The 14,874-nt window shown below is 49.4% G+C and overlaps 8 protein-coding genes across 8 annotated transcripts; 4 read left to right on the forward strand and 4 right to left on the reverse strand.

Annotated features, from left to right (window-relative positions):
• Positions 1-415: 415 nt before the first annotated feature.
• Positions 416-1,489, forward strand: BO88DRAFT_422710 (F-box domain-containing protein; the record flags this gene model as incomplete). Its single annotated transcript, XM_025708590.1, has 1 exon — positions 416-1,489. The coding sequence occupies one exon, from the start codon at positions 416-418 to the stop codon at positions 1,487-1,489; it is 1,074 nt and encodes a 357-aa protein (XP_025566811.1).
• Positions 1,490-1,888: 399 nt separating this feature from the next.
• On the forward strand, positions 1,889-2,713 carry BO88DRAFT_473838 (alpha-galactosidase A; the record flags this gene model as incomplete). The annotated part of the gene is made up of 1 exon (XM_025711783.1): positions 1,889-2,713. The coding sequence occupies one exon, from the start codon at positions 1,889-1,891 to the stop codon at positions 2,711-2,713; it is 825 nt and encodes a 274-aa protein (XP_025566812.1).
• Positions 2,714-2,927: 214 nt separating this feature from the next.
• BO88DRAFT_441505 (uncharacterized protein) lies at positions 2,928-4,451 on the forward strand (the record flags this gene model as incomplete). The annotated part of the gene is made up of 2 exons (XM_025709885.1): positions 2,928-3,101; positions 3,179-4,451. Exons 1-2 carry the CDS (start codon positions 3,052-3,054, stop codon positions 4,449-4,451), a joined length of 1,323 nt encoding a protein of 440 aa, XP_025566813.1. The 5' UTR covers positions 2,928-3,051.
• Positions 4,452-5,118: 667 nt separating this feature from the next.
• Positions 5,119-6,682, reverse strand: BO88DRAFT_422712 (uncharacterized protein; the record flags this gene model as incomplete). The annotated part of the gene is made up of 2 exons (XM_025708591.1): positions 5,119-5,879; positions 5,932-6,682. 2 exons carry the CDS (start codon positions 6,680-6,682, stop codon positions 5,119-5,121), a joined length of 1,512 nt encoding a protein of 503 aa, XP_025566814.1.
• Positions 6,683-7,676: 994 nt separating this feature from the next.
• On the reverse strand, positions 7,677-9,707 carry BO88DRAFT_432798 (Zn(II)2Cys6 transcription factor; the record flags this gene model as incomplete). The annotated part of the gene is made up of 4 exons (XM_025709385.1): positions 7,677-8,714; positions 8,785-9,498; positions 9,571-9,596; positions 9,659-9,707. 4 exons carry the CDS (start codon positions 9,705-9,707, stop codon positions 7,677-7,679), a joined length of 1,827 nt encoding a protein of 608 aa, XP_025566815.1.
• Positions 9,708-9,883: 176 nt separating this feature from the next.
• BO88DRAFT_411909 (molybdenum cofactor biosynthesis F family protein) lies at positions 9,884-10,798 on the reverse strand (the record flags this gene model as incomplete). Its single annotated transcript, XM_025708059.1, has 1 exon — positions 9,884-10,798. The coding sequence occupies one exon, from the start codon at positions 10,796-10,798 to the stop codon at positions 9,884-9,886; it is 915 nt and encodes a 304-aa protein (XP_025566816.1).
• A 2,095-nt stretch (positions 10,799-12,893) lies between these two features.
• On the forward strand, positions 12,894-14,126 carry BO88DRAFT_450392 (glycoside hydrolase family 16 protein; the record flags this gene model as incomplete). The annotated part of the gene is made up of 1 exon (XM_025710561.1): positions 12,894-14,126. The coding sequence occupies one exon, from the start codon at positions 12,894-12,896 to the stop codon at positions 14,124-14,126; it is 1,233 nt and encodes a 410-aa protein (XP_025566817.1).
• A 261-nt stretch (positions 14,127-14,387) lies between these two features.
• BO88DRAFT_175472 (uncharacterized protein) lies at positions 14,388-14,796 on the reverse strand. The gene has a single exon (XM_025701696.1). It carries the CDS (start codon positions 14,663-14,665, stop codon positions 14,429-14,431), a length of 237 nt encoding a protein of 78 aa, XP_025566818.1. The 5' UTR covers positions 14,666-14,796; the 3' UTR covers positions 14,388-14,428.
• Between the last annotated feature and the right edge of the window lie 78 nt (positions 14,797-14,874).

The following is a 14,874-nucleotide window of genomic DNA, read 5'->3' on the forward strand; positions in this document are numbered from 1 at the left end:
AACTCTAGTATACTCCGGGTTAGCCGCTACTATCTACTTTCCCCAAACTAGCCATGGCAAGCTATTCACGACTCTTCATTTCACCATATTTATCATCACTATTTAAGTTCAACATATGTTGGTTATTCACGAGATTACGATGCACTTAATTATTGTGAATGATAGAGGAACGCTAACCCCAATGCGTACTGCAGGATGTCACGTGTATGTATAGACAGTGACTGCGATGTATACAACGAGTTCTATTTATTTGAGAAATCCCATACTCGCTCATGATGTATCTCTGTTCAGTCAGTGGATGATAGGGTAAACAATCATTCCAAGTTATCACGCCATGTTAGTGGTTGGGACTTTGTGACCTTGACTCTGCCGGATCGTGCAGTATCAACAGTATCTATACTGACGATCATTCAACATGGATTTGCACCAACCAGCAGAAACAACGCGTCTTGAAAAGAAAGCTCAAGCTCCAGCTGTCAAAGATGTCATTCGCGTTGCCTCATATCACCGACTCGACTACGACTTAGCAGTCATCAGAACATCCCCTACACACCACAACCTGATACGCCATTTGCTGACCCCCCAAACCCATGCCATCGACCTGAATTCGAGTCTAGGAGTTCTGGATGTCTTTCCACTAGAGTTCATCCACGAGATATGCCTATCGCTCGACATTCAATCCTTGTTTCGCTTCCATCGAGTCAACCGTCGAGCTCGACAAATCGCCAGCGCCAGTGGATACTACAAAGCGGTAGTCAAATACGCCGTCGAGTCCCTGTTTGTCATCTTCAGAACCGGCATGGCATCTTGGTTCACACTTTCGGACCTATATGGCGTTCTCTGCACAAAAAATTGTAAGGAATGCGGTGCCTTTGGTGGCTTTATCTTCCTTCCATCGTTCATGAGATGTTGTTTCTTCTGCATTCAGGACGATCACCTTCCTTACCTTTTGCCTACTTGTCACGTCAGACCATTCCTGGGCTGGCGGCCGGTTCCTATTTCCAGCCGGATTCCTATGATAACGACGCTGCCTGGGGTGTACTCGTTGGATGAAATAAAGCGAACGGGACGATTCGAATTTGTTTTGGAAAGATCCGCTAAATCGCTCTTCCCGCCTGACCGGGTTCCAATTATCCCCAGGCTTCATTCAAAGGTCTACACAGAGCTACAGCGTTATATGGCCTGTACGGCTCTACCTTATCTCGACGAGAAAAAAGGTGTCATTGAGAGGGGCGTTTCCTGCAGTGGCTGCCAGATTTCTCTAGAGAAGGCCTTGCAGTCGTCAGGGGCAGACTATGATGACTGGGATGACCGAGATAGGTTTTATTCGCATGATCAATTCATGGTGCATTTTGGAAAGTGTTCAGAGGCTCGCAAGCTATGGGAATTGAGCAAGGGGGGCACCATCAAGCCTGACGTCCCGGCGTTTGTTAAGAATGGAGGCTGCGCTAGGAAGAGGCATATTCCTAATCCATGTGGCAGAAGATAGCTTGTCAGAAGGCTTGGTACAGGAGGCTTGCTGGTCAACAAAGTGGAATTTTGAGTAGCTTGAGATAATATTCAGGATAGTACTGGAACTCAGGATAGTAATGGAATTGAAATAATTTTCTTCGGTGCAATGCCCGTGCAACATGCATGATAGGCGCATATGCGGATGATCCTGGCAGTCTGCCAGTTCTTTCATACTTTCGCTTTCACACTTTCCAGTAAGATCTTTCACACTCTCACTGGCAAAGTATCCCCAGTAAATACTTATGCTTAAGCTGCCAATCAAATCTTTTCAGAGAAGATAGTATCTCATGAGTTCACCTCCTTTCCTCCAACCCTATCCACCACCACCACCACCATCACCACCACCCACAAACCCTCCCCCACACTCCCTCCCTCAATGACCCCAACCAATTCCTCCCCCACGATCCTCTCCATGGAGGTATCAAGCAAAGATGACAGCGACTACCGAATCCTCCTACAAAACAAAATCCGATACCTCACAATCCGACCCGGAACGGTCAACCGCTCAACCCTCTCCACACCTCTCAGCTCACTACACAACCTCCCAGGAGACAATACCTGGAACTGCGCACTCATCAGCCGAAACCCATCCAGCCATCAACTCACCATCGAACTACAGAACCGAAATCTAATCGGCATATCAGACATCTGGCATCCTGTGCAGATTGACTGTCTTCAGCTAAGAAGGACAAGACAGCTTACAGCTACTACATTCGAAGCAACCTACTGCAGTACTATTAGCGAGTCGCTAAGGACTACGACGTTGGGAGAGAACGCAACAGTAATTGTCAAAACTGCCCGATTCGAGTGGGAAATACCAAGATTAGCGCGAGAGACGTCTATATATAAGCAATTACAGGGCATCTCTGATCTCGCTCCGCGATTCCTGGGCCATGTGCATGAGCATGGACGTGTCATTGGGTTCATACTCGAAAAGATGGAGGGGCGGGAAGCGGGGATCGAGGATCTTGTCGGGTGTCAAGCTGTGTTGAAGAGTCTGCATGATATTGGTATCGTGCATGGCGATGTTAATAGATATAATTTTGTTGTTCGGGGTGATGGTACGGTTAGGTTGATTGACTTTGAGAGAAGTTGGCAAGACAAGGGTGCGACTGCGCTTATGCGTGCTGAGATGGAGAGTCTGGGTGAGCAGTTGTTGGAGGAGACAGGACGGGGTGCTGGTTTTATTTCGTTGAATTAGTTGATTGAATATCAGATACACATTTTCTTTTGCGTTTAGCTTATAAGTTGCTAAGACATTAGCCACTCATGTTTGTTTGAAACTTAACTATACAACTCTACAAACGGAACCGTCTTTCTGCCCCAGGCACCAACCACCCCAAGCTCCCTCCCTTATCGATAAGCCACCATCCATCAACTCCAGCTTATCTCCGATACGAAAACCTATCCATGCTATCATTTTTTCTCCGCATGCGACAGACACATCCTCCTCCTCCATCACCACACTTCAACCTGAAGAACCCCTCCAATCCAATCTACTAATACCAATACCAAACCAAAAGACAAATTAAAAAAGCAATGTCCACCTCCACCCCCGACTCCCCCCTCTCCGACCTCTGCTCAATCTGGTTCGTCCCCCCATCCCATCCCATCCACCCTCCCACCCAGCTCTCACTAACCACTCCCCTGAGAAAAAAAAAAACAGCCACCTCCAACCCCCCAAATACCGCTGTCCACGATGCTCAACACGCACATGCTCGCTACCCTGCACACGGCGACACAAACTCTGGTCCCAATGTTCAGGGATCCGCGACCCAGCCGCCTACCTGCGCCGGTCCGAACTAGCAACGGAATCCGCCTTCGATCGGGACTTTAATTTCATTACGGGGATTGAGCGCTCCATTGAGCGGGCGGGACGGGATGCGGAGAATAGGGGGATTGATGTTGCTTCTTCGGATGTGAGGGATTTGGAGGCGGTTGGGTTGGATGCGGGGGATGTGGGTGGAGGAAATGGGAATAAGGGTGGTGCTGGTGCTGGTGCTGGTGCTGGGGGGAAGAGGAAGAGGGGAGGGGATACTGGTAGTGCTGGTGGTGGGACGAGGGCTGAGATGGAGTTTTTGAGACGTGCGGAGGAGAGAGGGGTTAGGGTTGTTAGGGCGCCGAAGGGGATGAGTAGGAACAAGGGGAATGGGAGTCGGTGGTTGGGGAGGTATGTCTATCTCTCTCTGAGTTCTTTGTTGGCTTGGGGGATGGGGGATCGTGCTAACTACGTGGTATCTAGGAATCAGTGTTTGGTTTGGACGGTCGAGTGGATTCTGAGTGATGGGGAGAAGAGGATGAGGAATTGTTCCGAGATGGCTCCTGTTGCGGATTCTTACGATCGCGTGGTTCCTGTTCCTAAGGAGGAAGGAAGTGATGAGCAGGATCAGAAGCAGACTGGGGATGAGAAGCCAGCGGAGACGCCAGAGTCGAAGACGGAGCAACAACCGCAGGATGCCACAACTACAGCCACCGAGCCAGCCTCGGCTACAGAACCTACACAGCCGACAGACACACCAACCGCTCAACCGGAAGCTTCAGAGGCGACACCTACATCAGACGTGCTGCCACTCACCCCCCACCGCGATTTCTACTTCTACCTTCATCGTCCGCGGACAGCTACGAAACAGCCAGTGTTGGCCCCACTGCCCCCGAAGATCACCATTGCTGCCGCTCTGCGTGGTCACACAGTCTTGGAGTTCCCGACCATCTACGTGCTGCCGGACTCACCTGATACTATACGGGCCCAGGAAGATTCCAAGTACATTCTAGAGGAAGAGTACCTCCGCACGCATCAGTCGCCGGAGGAGAGCAGCGAGGATACGGGGGATGCAGACGACACATTGCCTCCGGGTGCCATTGACCTTCAAGGCGTCGACGAATCCAAGGTTCTGGAAGTCCTCCAGAAGGATCTGTTCGAGCCTTCGGCAGCAGCGTAGGAACTATCTAGATCTGGCTGGAGCATCATGACATAGAAGGGAGGGGAGGGGACATCTACTTGTACCTAATAATTGTTTATATCATAGCGACAACTGGAGAGTCGGGTGGAACCGTGCTTTACTTGCATCTGTCTAGGAAGAAATCATCTATGATCGGCCGATGCACTTCGAGGCAGTCTGAGCGAAGACAGCGATCTCGATCGTATAGGTAGTTACTCGAACTCCCGACCCGTTGTCTCGGATCGAGCTATGCTTGGTCAATAATCACTGGTTAATTGTGTAATCAAGGTCAAAAGTATGTACGCTAGATCCAATATCCAAACATGGGGTATCATATGAACCAGAATAAATCAAACAGGACGCCTTTGATGCTTGTCGGGTATCAACGTCCATAGCGGCTTATATAGCCAAGACATTATAGATCGTCGGTATAAGTCAAACGCTCACCTTTGGCGAGCAAGTTCGTCTCTGCCTTTCAGGTATTCATCGGAGGTTCCAGCAGGCTCCGCAGCCTCGATCAATCGATGGCGCGACATAGCCTGGCGTGGAACGGTGATCCACGAATACCCGAGCGTCTGCTATGCAGCGGCTAGGCGGTTAGACGACGTAACCGATGTATCGACGTATTGTGTAGAGATATCACAACTGCAGTGTGTATCCCATGGGCTCAAGTCAGTGGACTCGAAGCATCAGACGCAGTGTCTGGAAGCTCGTGATCGCCGATTTTCTCGGCATGATCAGAGGAAATAGATAGTACTTCGGTAGGAATCGTATTCGGCAAAGTTGGCTCGTCCTCTGGTGCAACCTTGCTGTTGCGAGAGCCAGCTTTAGACTCAGCGGCTCTAGACTCAGTGGGCGACATGTTCGTCCGCTCGGATCGGTTGGATCGAAGTCGGATTCGGCCTTTCTCCAAGGCTCGAAGCAATGTACCAACCTCGTCCGAAACGATTCCACGAAGCTTGCTCATTGTGTCGTCAGAGATCTCAGAGTGGGCATTCCAACCAAGCTTGTCAGACTCTTCAGAGGTCAGAGACTTGGACTCCAAAGAGGGTCCAGTGATGAGCCTTTTCAGAGTCGTAGGTGACACAGTTGGGCGGCGTGCCATCTTGACCGGCTTCTCCTTGCTCGAAGTAGCCGAAATCACCTCTTCTTGCTGACGTTTAGGTGGGCGGGTTATAGCAGTGTTCGGGCCTTCGCCCACTTCGTTGCGAATCTTATAATATACCAACCCCAAGGTCGCAGCCAGGGCCTGGTGTGCAGCCTCGGGGTACAGGCGTACGGCTTCTGCGCGACTTAAGTTGGACGGATAATCGCTGGAATCACTGGAGTCGCTATCACTCGCAAACAGGCTTTGCTCCTGGTGCATGCGGCCCCAATACTCATATCCTCCAAGCTGATAGAAGTCGGCCAGTTGTGCCAATCGGTTGACTGAGTTAAAGTTAGATGCTTGCCGTTGTGACGCAATTATTCCTGCACTTACTCCTGCTTCGCTTCTTCAGACACCAAAATCTCCACACGGTGCGAGGGAAATATTCAGGCCACTGCAACGATCCATCCTCTTCAACGACAGGTACAGGCGTGATCGGTGCATGTGTCGTGTGGGCCAGGGAGTTGAAACGAACTCTTTCAGAATGCTTCATCCGAGACTCAATAAGAGAGAACCGATTGAACACAGAAGTCAAATGCCGCGATGTCTCATGTTGCAGAGTTATCAGATCCGTTCGAAGTTGGCTGATAGTCGCGTGTAGTTTGCTGATCTCCACGCGACATCCACATACGTCAGTCTGCAGGTGCTCAACATCTGACTGGATCTGTTCCACGTTTTTCGACAAGCGGTCGACATCACTGCGAAGAAAGACGGTCTCGTTGCCGCTTTGGCCGATACTGGACTTGAGTTGGGATATGCCTGACTTCAACTGGTCGACGTCTGTCTTCAACGCAACAACATTCAGATCGATTCGACTAGAAATTGACCGATGGGCTTCAAATTCGCGGCGAATGTGTTCGTCTTCGCGGTTTCGTCGGTCAACGTAGCCATCTTTGGTTAAAACGCTGGAGCGTAGCTCAAGTAGGCGGGAGTCCAGAAAGGTCAGGCGGTCATGGATGTGTGACAGGGACGGGTCTGCTAAGGCTGGAGGTGTGTTTTCATGGATGAGAGATAGTCGAGGGCTAGAGACGGGGATGGACATGCTCGACGTGCGAGAGAGGCTGCGTTCAAGGGTTGTGGTCATGATGGGCGAAAGGGGGGCACGGAGAATCGGTAGAATTGCGCGGGTTGGTGTACATAAAAGCACATGGAACGCTTTAGACAGGTATCAGCAGCATTTTGCCTGAGTTTTGGGATGACAGCGAGATGGTTGTGGTGGAGTTCGATGACGGTTGTTGATGGTTGAAAAGCGATGGCTGGGGCGTTGCAAGAGGGAAAAGAGACGAGCGACCGTCGAGAAGGGGATCCAGGCAGATCCCGCCCCTCGCTGGCTGCCTTCCTTCGTGGCACCCGCTTCACCCAACCGAATTCAATCCAGCGCCTGACCTCAATGCACACAGTCGCATCCAAGGGAATTGCCATGATAGCAGCGCTGCTTTTTAGACTTGTCATTCTATACAGGCCTAATCATAGTAACTTTTCTATTTCGTTGTTTCTCCTGGATAGTATACTTAATCGCAGAGGATGTTATCGCGAGCCAGCTATGACAATACACGGTACGATCCGTGACAAAACGCATCACAACATATCGGCAGCTTGGCAGACACACTGCATTCAGCTGACCCAGAGCAGCCAATCACCATTGTTCCTGCTCATCTCGCCACCCGAAAAGGAGAGTAGCATTACCTGTTGATTGGACAACGCAAATAACTACTAGCATCCTTCGGCGTCATGGTCCTCACCTTCGTATTGATAACCGTACTGGTCAGATTGTATACAGGATGAAAACGGTGTCCATCAGGCCTCATTCTCCAGACAGACGGGCGGGGTTCGCTTACCATAGATTGGACGCCTCGCTGACTTGAGATTGGCATTACGACAGAACATTCAACCAGCCGTTTTGATATTCCAATATGAGGCTGAGGAATATGCCTCATAATAAACGCCATCTTGCTCAAAGCACTCAGACATACGACGCATAGGTACTCCCTAGGGCCATTATTTTGGAAGCGCTGATAAGGGAGTGTGCTGATGGTATGTATGGATTGCTTCGTTGCAGGAAGGAGACATACACATCGCTAACCAAAGAACGTCTGTAGCTTATCCTCTCTCATCACGTCCAACCAGCTAACCATGGAGCAAGGCCCTGCGCCTCTAGAGCTCATGCTATCCGCTCGCATCCACACTCCTTCCACTATTCTTCTCGCGTGGTCCACCGAGTCCAGACCAACATAGTCTCGTAGACTAGTAATTTTGTCCATGACAACACGTCTCCAATAATTCGTGATGAGGCTGTTGCTAGATAGTGACATGATCCCTTGAATCGGGTCGCGAATACATAACGGCAACGACGATGTACTGGATGAGGGCTGCGTCTGCCCTTGCAGCGCGCTGCCTGCAATGATCAATGGAAGAACCTGGATAGCCTTTGTCCTTGATGATGGAGGGATAGAAACCAGCAGGGTCAAGATGTTTGTGGCGAGTGTGTCAAGGAAGTGTTTTGTCTCTGATGAACTGGGGCTGTAACTAATTAGGTCATCGCTCGACCGAAGTAACTCTGGGAAAAGCCGGTAAAGCTCGAGCAGTATCGATAGCCGGTACACAAGTCCCATAGTATGAAGATGGCTCGATGGTGTGAGGTCATCTCCTGTAGCGCTAATCTCATCAACCGGCAATACAGCATAAGCGCGCACGTACTTCTCAATTTTCTTTGCTTTGTCGAGAAGTGAAAGATACATCTCTCCCTTGTATTTATCCGGGCCTGCCAGGGAGCACAGCCGATCAACAAGGCGAAGCTGTCTAGACAATGTACCGACCTGAGCCATAGAGATAAACAGTGATGTACTGACCCCGGTAAGTGGATTCGGACAGCAAGCCTCCGAATTTGTTGCCCTATTGCAAATATCCCATAGATAGTCTACTGCCTCCAGGTCCTGGTCAACGTGAAAGGAGGCAAGAGCCTCCCAGTATGCCATTACACCAACTAAGAAGCTAGAACTCGTATCATAAGGGGGCGGTCCAACGCTTTGTTGGTGGGTGTTCATTATCCACTTTTGAAACAGAATACGGGCGCCATTGAGATGTACTAAATCTAGCATGGATACCTCATGCCATGTCTGATTTTCGGTAAAATTTTAGTAAGGACACGAAAGACCAGTTTCCAAACGGAATGAACGTAGAGCTTACCGAGGTCATTCCGAGTAATATAGAACTCAGCAATAAAGCATTCGTATCTAGGCTTGCTGGTGCAGAACCCTCAGTACTAGTAACCTCTGTGATGTTGGAGGCCAGCTGTGATATAGCCTGGGTTCGATGTTCAAGTGAGTACCTCATCCGGTCTTTCTGTCGCCGATGTAGATGAGCGGACGACATTGAGAGGACGGAATGCAAAAGTGCTGGACATGATGGTATAAGTTCTTCGAGCAGCGACCGGAGCGGATTTTGCGATGAGTCAAAGGCAGAAAGGATGCCGCACACTTGCGAGAAGTAGTATCTCAGTAATTGGTCAGTAACTGGTTCCGGACAGCTGTATAGCAGTTGGTTCTGATAGAGCTGGTCTTCATGGTACAGCTCTGCAGAACAACTGCACAACTTATCCCAAACATGTGTATTAATCCAGCAGTCTGCGGTACTCGTTGCCATGTCTGTGCTCTCCAATGGCGCGTCCGCGGTCTTGACACTCCCTATGTGGCTGGGAGCGATGGCAGCTCTCAGTTGAAGAGCACCCTCTACGAACCAGGCCGAATCATCCCTGTGAAATGAATGTTCTTGGCTTGTCGCAGACCCTCTGAGCACCTCATATTTATCGGACCATTTCACATCTTTCCTGTAGCCAGGGCACTGCAGTCCTTTCTTCTCACAGGGAGAGCAACCATGGGCTTTCTCGTCACACTTGATGCGCTGTTTTGCCAAAGTCAGATCATATGCGGAGCAAGATCACGGTGCCCATGATGAGTTGGTCGTGTCACTCACCCGTTTCTTGCATGTCTGGCAGCCGGCTATGGGTTAGGATGTTGTGGTTAGTGTATCACGTATTTCTCTACTCAGCTGGGTCTCTTACCACGCGATTTAATTCTCTTTCGTGGGTTTGAAGTCTTGTATTTAGGCATGCTTCATTGTTTACATGGAGGAAGCCATTCCGGGGCCTCGAGCGGGCCTGGTTCTTAAGGAGAGTTATGGGGCACAGCAATACTCCGTCTTCCCCACCTTATCCAATCGTGAATCTAATAATTTGACAAACAAATGATAAGCAGAAAGCCAAGAATAACACTATGCATTTGAATCATTAATCGGGCATACAGTTGCGACTGCTCATCACTAAATGCTGCATGCTCATCTCGCTACCTTGACTATCCAGTATGCCTTTCCTTGGGTACCATGAGCAGATATGAGATCCCCTCAAGGCAAGCGTTTCAGCAGCATCCGTTTGAGCCAATATTGTCGCGTACGAACCAAATAACATCTGCACCAGTTTTGCCGGCTTCGGGTCCCAGCAGAAGAACCGGCCTGTCGAGCGCATCTGATGAAGATCCACCACGACAATCGATTCAACAGGCATGATCTTCTCGCTCCAAAACAGCAGATACAATTTCTCATCCAGCTTCAGCATTCTGCATGGCTCAGTATCTGCAAGCCCTTTTTCCGTCCCACTCAGACAATGCCACGTCAATGTGCCTTGGTTTAGGTAGATGTGCTCGTAGGCATCCCGGGGTGTGTAGCGGTATAGGATGTGTTTACCGATAAGATCTGTTGTCGGCGCAAATGGGACAACGTCGTTGCGTCCGCCAATTGAGGCGTTCAAGAACCGGGTCCAGGTCCGTTTCTGCCCGTCTTTGATGTGAAAGCCAGAAACTCCAACAATGGCCTGTCCGGTGCGCAGGTTCATCACGAGACTGACTTGCTCTTGATAATCGGGCTTGTAGAAATCAACAAAGAAGGTATCTGGTCGGACTTCGAAGGCTTTGTACTTTGCAGTCCCGGTCTGTTTATCTCTCTGAACCTCCCATTCTAGAGTGTCATTATCGAGAAAACAGTGCGCGATCCGTATGAGATTGGCATCATTGAGGAATAGCGTTAGGCTCTTCCCGGTGAGCTTGCGGGACTCAGCCATCAAGTGCTCATTGAAGCCTACCGCGAGGGCATCGAGATTTGGCCATTCGGAGACTGGGATGTAGCCAGGTGTCTCATTTGCTGAAGCCATGTTGGGAGCTGTTCAGGTCCTTAAATCATTCGCTCTGGTGGGAAGGGATATGGAGAAACAAGGATGGCTTGCAAGGATATGCCAGACTCTAGAACTGCAGACATAATGGCTCACTTGGGTGTTACCTGAACTTTTATAACCCTCAAGTTGATGCTTTCCTATACTCTAATCCCTTTCTTCTTCACAGCTAGTTCGAGACCATAGACCACGGCTCCACAATATCGTACTTTATGCCCGTAAGTGGTTTAGTGCATCTCGCTCAGTCCACTTTATGCCTGCGCGCCACAGGGTAAGTAGTAGGTTTACTCGGAACCCGTATTCTGAACTGCGAATGAAGAACAAAACCATGCATGATAGCAATAGCCGCGGTCGACGGCGGAATAAGGCCGAAAGCCAATGCAGCGTGAGAGACGCTGCCAGTGGGGCACATGACACTGCTATGGATGACGTGCAAACAGCTCGCATAGACTTGACTTCTGCAGCAAGAACCCAAGAAGGCGAGATAAGCCAACCTGGACCAAGGACAAAGGTACTTTCATCAGCCGAAGTCTTTGTCAAACCGGCGCATTATCCCTGATCTCAGTACTAAGGCTATAGTTGGAACAAACTCCAGTATAAATTGGTTTCCCCAGCGGCAGCGCTAAACCTGTTTCGTTAATATAATTCGCTTATAATTATATTATTATTATAATCCTGCAGAACCTCTCATACAAAATACTGCAAATTATACTATTATTATTATACAATTAGGGTTTGGTTAGCGGTCGCCATGAACAAGGTTGCAATGAAAAGTCTTTCCGAATTCATCTTCCACAAGTCACAACCATCCATCTTCAATCCGGGATTGGACTCTTAATGATAAAACATAATCTAGACCCCATCGCATACTATTCAATCTCTCTTGGCAACCTTAATCCCTGAGGTCACAAAGCCACCGTCGGACATAAAACAGAGGGCCCTTAAGATGGCCTTTCTGATGCTCCTGTGGCTTTACTTTGACGAAAAATTAGAAGAATCAAGAGAAGAAGCGGACGATTCGGACGCAGACGAAGATGAAACAATCGCTCTGGCCAATGCAAGCGACGAGATGTTGATCGAGGCCTTTGGCGCTATGAATCGATTGATGGCTCGTTCTTAACATCTCCAATAATTAGCGCTTGAGTTAGGGACTGGCATGCGGGAAATCCGGTCACCTATACCAGGTAAGCGATTGTGTCTAGAGTATCATTTCTTAAACGCGTGTTCTCCGCGACGCGAGTGTGATTATTCGCTCATCAACACTGACAATAGGATGTCCGTTACGAAGTCAATGAGATCGGACCGTTATGGGTCAAATCATCCGAGTATACTGAGAGACTTCTTGAAGCTAGGACCTTGTGTGTTGGCCTGAAATATATCGTCGGCTGAAATTATCATAAGCTGAGTGGGCAGTGGTTGCTCGTTCAAGGGCGATAATTGTGGATGGTTTCTGCCTGCACATAGTATATGGTTAGCATAGTTCTAGTTAGTGAGAAAGGAATAGATATATGCTAATCGGATCAAATTTCCGCTGGTCGCTTGGTTATAGCTGCGTGACTAACCACATCACAAACCCTCTAATCCATGACATATTCTCTATATGCCAACAAGAAAATACTTACGCTGAAATCTTCGATGAGCTCGCCCGGCATGAGACCTATGTTCCCACCGGCCTCCCCAGGACCAGGGTCGTGCGTGCAGACGATGGTGTGGCAGAAAGTGATTTCGGGGGGCGCATATCTCCATACAAAGTGGGCCACTTTGTATACTTCTCGTCCCCAACAATATAGTTCCCTCCGCAAATAATTCCCGTCAAAGATCACCTCTCCCAACATTATGGTAAAATGATGCCAGACCACATTCATTTCATCATGCAGACCCAACAATTGTCGAGTTGATGGAAGTGACTGCCATGACGCACCTTCCATGTCAACATATCATATCATCAACTCACCAACATCATCATCATTCTCTCAACCGTCCTCATCATACAACAACCACTGCTATCCTTAACACCCCCCTCCTACATCTATCCTCAACCCTATTCCTACTATTCATACTATCACCACTCCTCAAAATGAAACTCGTCCTCACCACCCTCATCCTCACCACCCACCTCCTCCTCCACGCAACCGCAATATCCATACCCACCACCAACCTCCAAGTCGACCACCCCCACGCCAACTGCGACTGTTACCTCACCTCCAGCATCACCTCCAACAGCCCCTCGAACCTGACAACCCCAACCTACTTCACTCACTACAGATTCTGGGACTTCCGCAACGCCCCTCTCCCGCAAACCAAGCCCGAAACAACACAAACCAACCCCTCCAACCCGCACGACACATCCACACTAGAAATCTACCCTCTAACAAACACCCTCTTCTCGCACGACTGGCGCGTCCAAACCTGGGACCGCGAAGCAACAGACATTAGCCCCGTACCCATGAAAAACACCGACGGGAACGTCTTCCTGCTCAAGCACCCAACCAGCACCCCCAAGGACCCACGCTCATCATTCCTCGTCCTCCGCACCACCCGCTTCCATGACCACGCCTCAACAGCCGAAATGGAAGGTCTCTTCGGATACATATATCACTGCTCACTACGCCTACGGATGAGAATGATGTCGCGAGACGACATTCTAACGGCAGCAGCAGCATCATCCGATACCCAAGCAGTATCACAAACCCAAACCAAAATCCCCCGCGGCAGCTGCGCCGGTATCTTCACCTACCGATCGTCGATCTGCGAATCCGACATCGAGATCCTCACTACCGAAGACACCCACACGATCCACTACGCCAATCAACCGGACTACGATCCGATCTCGGACACCATCATTCCGGGGGCAAGCTCGATCGTGAATTTGAGTAAGCCGTGGACGTCGTGGACGACGCATCGGCTGGACTGGGTGGCTGATATGTCAGCTTGGTATGCGGATGGGCAGGTACAGAGCAAGAGTAACTATTCGGTGCCGGATCGGCCGAGTATCGTGGCGATGAATCTGTGGAGTAATGGGGGTAATTGGTCGGGCGATATGAAGGTCGGGGAGAGTGTGTTTATGGGAATTGAGTGGATTGAGTTGGTTTATAATGTTACGAAGGCCGATCAGGATCTTCCGATTAAGGACCATCCTGGGCATAGAGATCGGTATCATCGGGTTGGGGGGAGTGCTTCTGCTTCTGGTTCTTTTGCTTCTTCTGTGGGTGGGGATGAGGATGATGTCGAACGGAAGATGGGGAAGGCTAAGGAGAAGGGTGGTGGGTGTCAGAGACCGTGCTGGATTGATCCGTGGCATCCTGTGTGAGGGCTGTGGTGTTCTGTTGAGTTTCGTTCCTATTCTTTGATTCAGTGTCATAGAATCCATCCTGATTCTTCACCCAGAATCGTGCAAGTCTTCGCATTTGCGTCTCTTACAGTTCTATCGTAGCTGTATATGCAGTAGTAAAATTGTTTCTCGAGTATTTGCCTTCGTAAGTTTTGCCTTCGTGAGTACAAATCGTCGAACCGAAGGGGCTGTACAGTAACCTGAAGGCACGACTAAATACATAACCATCCGCTGTTCCTCGAAGTCTTTCAAATCTCATGCGCCGTGCTTGATGCCCAATGCTAATGCCGAGTGTCCAATCCCCAAGACAAATCCCAAAACAAGTCCAAAAACAAATCCGAAAACATACATGTCAGGAGCTGTAGCTCGACTGACGGGGTATCCATACAAGACAGTGTGAAACGCTTAAAAACAACCCCCAAAAATGCAAACGTTGTCCTTCCTTCCTCCTCTGCTTCCTCCTCCTCGTCGTCGTCGTCGTCGTTGTTGCCGTTGTCGTCCTCTCCCCCTTCCTCCATCTTCTGAACCTGTTTGTGGTTAGAACGCTCAAACCGAGAAGCAAATTAACCGAACACCAAAATCAGAAAAAAAAAAAGAAGTGCAACGTAAAGATGGGCACCCATACATGTAGATACAAGTTCAAGAAAAGGAAGAATAAAAGGGAATTGACGCTTCATACCTTCGCCTTGGAGTTCCCTTCTCTTGTTTTTCTTTTTCTTTTTTTTTG

This window comes from Aspergillus vadensis (genome assembly GCF_003184925.1).
Source record: "Aspergillus vadensis CBS 113365 unplaced genomic scaffold BO88scaffold_3, whole genome shotgun sequence".
Lineage (NCBI taxonomy): Eukaryota > Fungi > Ascomycota > Eurotiomycetes > Eurotiales > Aspergillaceae > Aspergillus > Aspergillus vadensis.